The following is an 8,677-nucleotide window of genomic DNA, read 5'->3' on the forward strand; positions in this document are numbered from 1 at the left end:
TAAATCCCCTAACAAAGTGAGTCCACATATCTATAATATGCTTCTGACACATTAAACACATCTTATTAAATAAGTTCAATAAAACAACACAGCAATTTAAAAATAAAATTTTGAGGAAAAATAAAACCAAACATTCATGCTATTCATAAGATGTTTTGTACACATGATTGACTTACTATACATTATTTTTATTTTTAAAAATTAAGAAAATATTATTTTATTTTATCTTCATCTAATAAACAAAACAAAAAAAAATAGTTACAGAATAATATAATTAACTGTTAACTAATGAACTTATATTTTTAAAATTAAAAATTAATAATTAAAAATTTTCATTCGCAACTTTAAACAATTATTTCAAAATTATAGGAAATTTTCCTCTATCTACGAATCAATATTTATACCGACGGGTGTCGTGATGCTGCTTCTAGAATTGCAAAACTTGGCTACGACAAAACCTTCCATGACAAACCAATCAATCAGTGAGGACTTAGGAGTATTTTGTCAGAAACCAGACTAGGCCATTTTCTGTTGTAGATAGGTACGAGCCTAGGATAAGGATACCTTAAATCAAATGACATGTGGCAGAAAATCTATAGCAAAAGAAGAGAGAACAAAGCAATCTACAAGCCAAACAATATTCTATTGACAAAGAGCAAGTAGTGACAATTTTAGTACCTAGAGGAACAAAAGCTACAATAATAAATTAAAACCCATTAAGGAGGCTCATGCCATGGTGATAACTGCTTTGAGATTTCATCTACCGCGTCGCGGAAGATTCACATTTCTCAAGGCATGTTCAGCAAAAGGAACAATGAGGTTCATTTCGTTCCCTTAAACGCCCAGAGGCATTTTTGATGTATCTCAAACGTACAGGCTGCAACAGGACAGACATGTTAATCCTAAATGATTAGGCCCAACAAACAACCACCTGTTGCCGTTGGAGTCAGAACTCAAAAGTTGTCCACCATACATACTTTTCATTTGTATGGTCTGAAAGGTGTCTACCAGATAGATCCTTTTAATTGCTCTTCACTATCCTCTCGATTCCAACAAAAACTATGTCCCACACATTGGAATCTCAAACCAACTTAAGCTAATTTAGGCCAGAACGAGGTTGAAGGGTATTCTCAAACCCACCACCAGGGACAAACACGGGAAGCTGATTTGAAAGTGAATCCCTTTTATATCTTGGCTCTTGGGGCAAGTTCACTGATATGCTACTATCTTGGGCATCCCCTGATGCCAAATGTCTTTCATTTTTCAAACCATCTCTGACAGGGACACTCAAAAATGGACCTCCATAAAAGATAGAATCTCCTGTATACATCAGATTTTGTATGTGCTGCTGCCCAGGAGACTTGGGTGCAGATGATGGCAACTCCTGAGGAGGAATCGCTGGTTTTCTACCAATACCGCTTGTTTCAGCATTTAAATTTGGCAACTCTATTCGCATGGATGGCCTATTTCGAGCTTCTGAGGGCAATAATGGAACTGACACATATCTGCCAGCTTCTTGATCCCAAACGACTGATGTCCGTTTCACATCTCTTAGAATAGACGTGTTAGAAGTTGAAAGCAACAATGGATCATTGCCAATTCCTTTTGGCACTGTTGGCATTGTTGTTCTCCCATCAAATCCAAGAGAAGGATTAGATGTTGGGTTCCTGAAGTTTGACAAAGTTGCTATAGAAGTTAAAGGACGCTCAGGCACCAAACTAGGAATTGAGGTACCTGCCCTGAAGCCACCCAAACTGCGACCCTGTGGAAGAGGGCTGAGTGTTACTGCCTCTTGAACATGGCTAGGACTACTGAAACTACTCATACTTTGGGTTCCAGTCTCGTATTCATCACGACTTCCTTGACTAGGAGCAATAGAATTTCTCACCGGAGACAATCTCAACTCATGTTTTATTTCCTTGTTAGTTCCAGTCTCTGTGCTCAAACTACTTCTGATGCTCATGTTGCCACTAGAGCTCAATTCTGCTTCCGGTAGACGGTGGTTATCTACAGGTCGCAAAACTGAAGAAGATGCCCTGGCTTTTGCAGCTGCTCTCACTGCCTCTTGTGAATCCAACTTAGCAAGCTTCCAAGCACTGATACGAACAGGTCTTTTTGGCAACTTTTGCCCTCTTTCTGCAATCCCAGCTGCATCTGGATCAACAGTTGACGGTAGCATTCCAGGCTCTAAGTGAGGCACAACTTCATCCTAAAACACATGTAAGGCAGGCCACATGAATCATTTTTATTTTGTCAAGAAAAACAATGAGGAAAGTGTTAATAGCATGTAATTTGAATAAAAAACATATGAAAGGGTTATCAAGTAAAAAAAAAGGTATAAATTAAATAAAGGCATGAAAATTCACTAATTAGGCAAACCAATGGGAATATAATTTGTAAATTCTACAATATTACTTGCCATGTCATAATTTGGTTTTCTACAAGGACTGGACATAACAGTGCTATATAAATTCAGTCAAGGTTGCACAAGTGGTTATTACATAATACATATATAGTTCATCCCCCATCCCTGCCCCTCCAATTTTTTGTTCACTATAGTTTCCTAAAAACAAATCTATCATATCAAATGACAAGTCAACAAGCATCTTTGGGTATTTAATATAGTAGCATAACTTACTTATAACTTAATGAATAACTATTCAAAGGGAAACAAATGTCAACCCAAGTACCTGATAATCCACAAATACCCTGGGAGGGGTACACCAAGCCCCTTTATACTGCAAACCAAGAGAACTTCCTCCGCTCAATCCAGTTGTGGCTGAGCCTGTCGGAGAGTAAAGTACATTTGGCAAATCCTCATCCACAGATGCCCCTGCAGGTGCTTCACTCATGGCTCTCATTGCTACAACATATTCATAGGTTGTGATGCCCTGATCCAACAACAAGAAAGGAGGGAAGATGAGGATATTACTCTTATGTGTGAAACGACTAAAATAATGGTCAACTAAAATGTGATTTTATAGTGCTATGTAAATCTCAGGGTGGAAGCAAAACATCCCAGACATAATCCACAAAAATGCTTTCAAGTAACTAACCATAATGGTTTTTTTCTTTTCTAGTTCAGATATTCCAGTTTCTTTTTATTTAGTTTTGCACCATGTATAATGCCATTTTGTTTAGGAGGTCGATTTACATTCCTCTGTCTTAGTATCCCTATATCATAATTTTTCTTAAATCAAATATAATATTTCTTCTGTTATCCCATAAAAACAATCAAATGAGTTTTCTGTTACTAATAAGCTGACAATTAAGGGCATTTTATTTGTGTTTTTTAAAAAAGAAAAAGCGAATTTCTAATTAAAAGATGTGTTTTTAAAAAATATAATGATGAAGTTTAAAAGAAAGAAAAAAGAAAAAAACCTTTTAAAAAAATTGATTGTGTTTTCCTCAAAAGCTAAAATAGTAGCTTCAGAAATTAAATTAAAAAAAGCCTTTTCATAGAATCACTTTTTCTGTGCTGAGACCAAACTGTTATGTTCTTTTTCAAGTAATTGGAAGGGGGAAAATTATGAATACAAACTCATTTGAAAAATGCTCTTCTAGTTCTAGATGAGTTTTCTGAAACTCCACCATATGTATCTTAAGATTCATTGTACAGAGTTCCCTCAATCAAATTAGATTAGCCAAGCAGCACAAACTGTGTACAAAAGAATGGGGGTGGGGAAGAAAAAAGAACAGAAAAACAACCTCAGATTCTCAGCTACTGAATCACTGACCTTCCTGATTAGTATCATGTGGAAAAAGAAAAGCTCACCCAAAGGCACACAAGCCAAGATAGAAACTGCAGTACATACAGCCTACACATTGAAACAAGAAATATAACAATAAATTTCTAAATATACTTAATAATAACCATTTGTTATATAACAGATATAATATAAAACAAATAAAAGAGATACCACAACAGTTGCAAATGGGGGACGAGAGAATCCATTTCCAAGTCTATCAATGATTTCAGATTCCATTCCTCTCTTGTTTACAAAGAAACGCACGAAAACAGCAACACCCACTCCAGCTTCAATAACTAGCTGAAATGTAAAAGAATAATGTACAAGAGGCATTATTAGCAAGCAAAACAAATTATTGCTTTTAAATAATAAATAATTTGTGAGAACCAATATACATACCCATGCAAGACTAAAAGCCATGAGAGCAATAAAAGAGCTGTAATTTTTGTGACCCACACAATTGTTAAGCCACTGCAGCAATGTGATGCATCAGGCGAAACTCAAAGTTGAAAAAAAAATGATAAAAATACTATACCAAAATTGGATAATACTCCAAGATGTATGCTTCACTCAGCACACCAAATCATACCCGACAATGGTGATCAAAGCCATCAACACATTTATCACAACTTCTACAATGTTTGCTGAACTTGCGCACCTGCAAAACACAAAACACAAGGCATGAAATATACATACTGAGCGAGAAGCGGAGATCCATTGTTTAAAAGCTACATCTCTCTAAAATGCCTCTACTGACAGCTGCATGAAACTACAGATGTTGATAACATTAGAGTAATCAACTGTGTCCCAAAATTCTATAGGCAGAAATTTCCAAATATAGAGAATGAAAGCAAAAGGGCCCATAATTCTCCAGTATATCTACCACTTAGTGTGTGTTTGGAAACCAGTTCAGTTGAACTTAATGCCAAGCCATCCTTCCCTTTCCATCAATGTTTATGCATAGGAAAGTGGGAAACCTCAGTTTAAAAGGGAGCAAATGGATTCCCAAATCCTGAGTTAAATTAGGATCACAAATAGATAGAAAAGTTTTAGCCAAAACCCAAAATATTTAATAGACAGAGAGAGCGAGAGAGAGAGAGAGAGATTATTGAAGAGAAGAAGAAAATAAAAACATAAGAATTCAATGTCCTTAAATGGGAAAAAATGAAGAATAAACGAAATAAATAAATTCATCAGATTCAAAACCATAACACTGCAAAAACAAGAGAAAAAAAAAAACCAAGCTTACTAGTTCATTCTGAATAATATGAACATAAATACATTTTTCCAGAAAAATGATAATTGACTCAATTTATATCAACAAAACATGGCATTTCTCAAAGAAATAAATCTAATTTTGAAAAATATTCTCAACGTACCCATGATTTATTATTTTACTGGTGAGGGATGATGAAAGTATATTCAATTAATGTCAATTCATGAATAAAATAAAATATAATAAATATCACTTTCAGCCAAACTGACAAGGAAGAACTAAAATTGAAATATATAATGCAATGCACCAAAGAATCATATATCGCAATGCAATACCTCAGCATTGCACAAAGTGCAGAACAGAGCATCTTCACCACCAGCCTGCTCATCAGCTGTAACTTCCTGTTTCCGGCAATCTTCATGTGAAAATAATATGCAGCAAATTCCTCCAATTGCATTACATGAGTTTCGGTTATTTTGTTCCCTTGAATTATCTACCCTTTCAAGATCTTCCACAGAACTTTTCTTGCTCATATTTGTCATAGACCTTTTGGAGGCCGCAGATGACGGAGAATATTGCTCTCTGGCAGCAATGTCATCATGTTCGGAAACATGATGCTTCCCTGATAAATCATGAGCCGAATTGAACCTATTTCCCCCTCTAGGATCAAACTTAGACATAATGCCTGGATCTGCAGGGTTAATTGCAGTGCATCTGACATAAAGAATGAACACAGTGAGTGCCTGCAATGCCACAAGTATGACACAACAACATCAGCCCTGCTTATTGTAGGTAAGCAAGTAATATATAATAAACGAGGTGGAGTGATATAAAGGCAATTTACATACCACAGGAGAGTAAACACCAATGAAGATGTATTCCCATAAATGACCTCCGATGAAGGGAGCAAGAAAAGCATAGAAAGCAATCACCAACAAGCAGAATACAGTAATTGCAATAACCTATTCATGAAAGAACCAATAATTAGACAAATAACTCGACATGCCTGCAACTGTTGAAATACAAGTCAGTGAAACCAAAATGACAAACATTAAATCAACAAAAATATGGAAAAATAGCATTAGGATATATTTTACTGATGTAAGGATCAAATATAGGGACCCGGGGTTCAAGACCCAGAATCTACAATGCTCGATGGAATAAGGCTTTTGTTGTTGCCATCGACAAAAGGATCAAAATTAATTTTGTAATTCAAACAGTACACGGGCAATGTAGCCTTATAAACATTAAACCAGTTATTTTATGTATTGGGATAAATTATAGTCCCCTCTCTTACCCTCCCAAGCATACACAGCATACCTCATATTCGCTCCAGAAAAACAAAGTCTGGATTGTTATTATTACAAATAAGCTTTCTCCTCTTCAGTTACCAAAACAGTTGGAAATAAATTCATCCAAATTTCACCAGCTCCATTCTTGTTTTCATAAACAGTTTTTCAACCCTTAGTAGTACCAAAGTGGGGCATCCAAAACAGAATCAAATAGCCCTAAGTCATGGGATATTAAAAACTTGAGACATTACTCAACAACCAGAGTGGACTTTTCCGAGGCAGTGGCTAAGTCAAGCGTTAACCAAAGGAAGTATACATAATTAAAAAAGAAGTGTATAAAACACGCAATTACAAGAATTAGGCAATAAAGACACGTGATGTAAGAATCCACATGGAGATAAGCATGAATTGGTGGTTCCAGCAAACCCTAACAAAAAAAGAAGTGAGAATTTGAAGAAGAAGAAGAAGAAAAAGGGAGAAAAGTATACCTGAAAAGTGTGAGCAGGTAATTGCCAGCCATGTTTTCTAACCATGTCTGCTCAGCTCAATTCAGAATTGAGATTGCCAATACCCTAAACCTTTAACTGGCAAGCGCGCGCACTAACTTGCTACTTCAGCTGCAGACTTGGAATAGGAGCGGAAAAAAATGAATGAAATAAATTGCGACTTGCGAGTATACCTAATCCCAATATAGAAACGCCTCTTACATACCCTTTAAAGATTTTTTTTATTCTTTTCTTTTTCCCTCCATTCTTCTTTTTACATACACTTCTTATATCATTTCCTATTAATATTAGTTTCGTCTTAATTATAAATAATATAAAATAAAATATTAATAAAAATAATAATTAAACGAGTTGTTTTTAATTATTTTTGTTATAAATTTTTATTTTATTTATAAATATTTTTTATTTTAATTAATTATTATATTTAATATTAATTATAAGTGAATATATAAAAATAAAGTTAATTGAAAATACAAAAAAAAAAATTATTATTAAATAACTTTAAAAATTAATGAATTTTATTTATAATTATAACGAAAGAAAAATCTAATTTATTGTTATAATTAAGATTATTTACATATTTTAAATGCATGTCTTCATTATATATTACTTATTTTTATTTATTATACATCATTGAAAGGAGTCACACTATTACATAATATTTATTTTTATCTCATAAATGTAATTTAATTTTTTATCATATAAATATCATTTATTATTAAAAAAAAAATTTGTAGACCTACTAAAACTATTAAGCGTCAAGCTACACACTTCAATGTGATCTTATTTGGATAAGAATCGCTCAAGAAATCCGGTAGACATACTCTTAGTTTGCTTCTTTATATTAATTAGTATTTTAATATGTATAATATAAAATAAAAATGTTTATTTTATATGGTTAAAATTATAATAAATAAATATTTAAAAATTTATATTACAATCAAATTTATAATATTTTTAAATTTATGATAAATAACTTATGTTGTGAAGTAATATTATTTTAATTATTGACAATTTTAAAATATATTAAATTTTAATTTAGAAGTTAAAATTAACTGTGAGACCTCACTTCCATTTTCTTTTCCCCCAACCTTCTTCACTTTCACTCTTACTCTCATACACTATTTTTCCCCAAAATTCTCTACTCACCTTGTTGTTCACTCTCAATCCTTGTTGCTGATTTCTTCTCTTTGGGTTGAAGGTGCTGATCAAGAGTAGGCGGAGCTAGCTGAGAAAATCGGAGCCATTTCATTTCCTTCTTCTCCTTCTTCCTTTCTCTTCCCGGAGCTTGGAATCTCTTCACTGAGGTAAGGGAAGCTAGATTATTGCTGGTTGTGTGGACATGAGCTTAGAAACTCATGAATTGTTGGATGATTGGCTGATTTAGGAGCTGTTTTGAAGAAAATGGGTTTTCGGGGTTTGATGAAAAAATTGGGGTTTTTCTTGTTTGATGATTGCATGCTGAAATGATCTGGTTTTTGTGTTGTTTGATGAAAATGTGGAGTTTTGGGCGGATTGCATGTGTTTGGACTGTTGATCTTTGCAGGTTTTGAAGGAAATTTGCGAACTTGGTGAGTTGCTGCTTGGTATCACGCCGGACGCAGTTCTTGGCGCAGGATGCGTGACCATTAGAGGGCTTCATTGGGCAAGTCCGCTGGGCGCAAGGTTGTGTGCGTCGGGCGAGCTTGAGAATGTGAGCCTCTGGATGGCCCACGCCGGGCGTGGTTGGACTGTGCTGGGCGCGATATCAGTAAGTAACTAGCTTTTTGGGTTTTCTGGTGTTGCGTCGGGCGTGACTTAGTCTCGCCAGGGGTGGCGCCGAGCGCAATTGGTATTGCGTCGGGCGTGAGACCTTGGGGAGGTCTCTGCCTTCCTTGGGTTTGGCACGTCGGGCATGAGACCTTGGGGAGGTCT

General features: G+C 35.0%; 1 protein-coding gene across 2 annotated transcripts; it reads right to left on the minus strand.

Annotated features, from left to right (window-relative positions):
• Positions 1-624: 624 nt before the first annotated feature.
• LOC109798641 (putative protein S-acyltransferase 19) lies at positions 625-6,946 on the minus strand. Of its 2 annotated transcripts, none has more exons than XM_020358982.3 (9): positions 6,746-6,946; positions 5,814-5,927; positions 5,301-5,708; positions 4,339-4,407; positions 4,149-4,220; positions 3,921-4,049; positions 3,738-3,818; positions 2,691-2,891; positions 625-2,209 (listed from the first exon to the last, which is right to left on the minus strand). In XM_020358982.3, exons 1-9 carry the CDS (start codon positions 6,788-6,790, stop codon positions 1,097-1,099), a joined length of 2,232 nt encoding a protein of 743 aa, XP_020214571.2. In that variant the 5' UTR covers positions 6,791-6,946; the 3' UTR covers positions 625-1,096. The 2 variants fall into 2 exon arrangements, with proteins under 2 accessions (XP_020214571.2, XP_029127095.2); XM_029271262.2 differs by lacking the exon at positions 6,746-6,946 and adding an exon at positions 6,063-6,080 and having other exon boundaries at positions 5,301-5,679.
• Between the last annotated feature and the right edge of the window lie 1,731 nt (positions 6,947-8,677).

The sequence above is a fragment of the Cajanus cajan genome, chromosome 8, assembly GCF_000230855.2.
Source record: "Cajanus cajan strain Asha chromosome 8, NIPB_CcT2T_4, whole genome shotgun sequence".
NCBI lineage: Eukaryota > Viridiplantae > Streptophyta > Magnoliopsida > Fabales > Fabaceae > Cajanus > Cajanus cajan.

What these genes read in the sequence shown, in the direction of transcription:
- LOC109798641 (XM_020358982.3), bottom strand. Translation starts at nt 6,790, where the DNA reads ATGGTTAGAAAACATGGCTGGCAATTACCTGCTCACACTTTTCAG. An exon ending in TGGCTTTTAGTCTTGCATGG is followed by an intron (nt 4,050 to 4,148) that starts GTATGTATATTG and finishes TTTACATTTCAG; the next exon opens with CTAGTTATTGAAGCTGGAGT. An exon ending in GGGTATTTGTGGATTATCAG is followed by an intron (nt 2,210 to 2,690) that starts GTACTTGGGTTG and finishes CATGTGTTTTAG; the next exon opens with GATGAAGTTGTGCCTCACTT.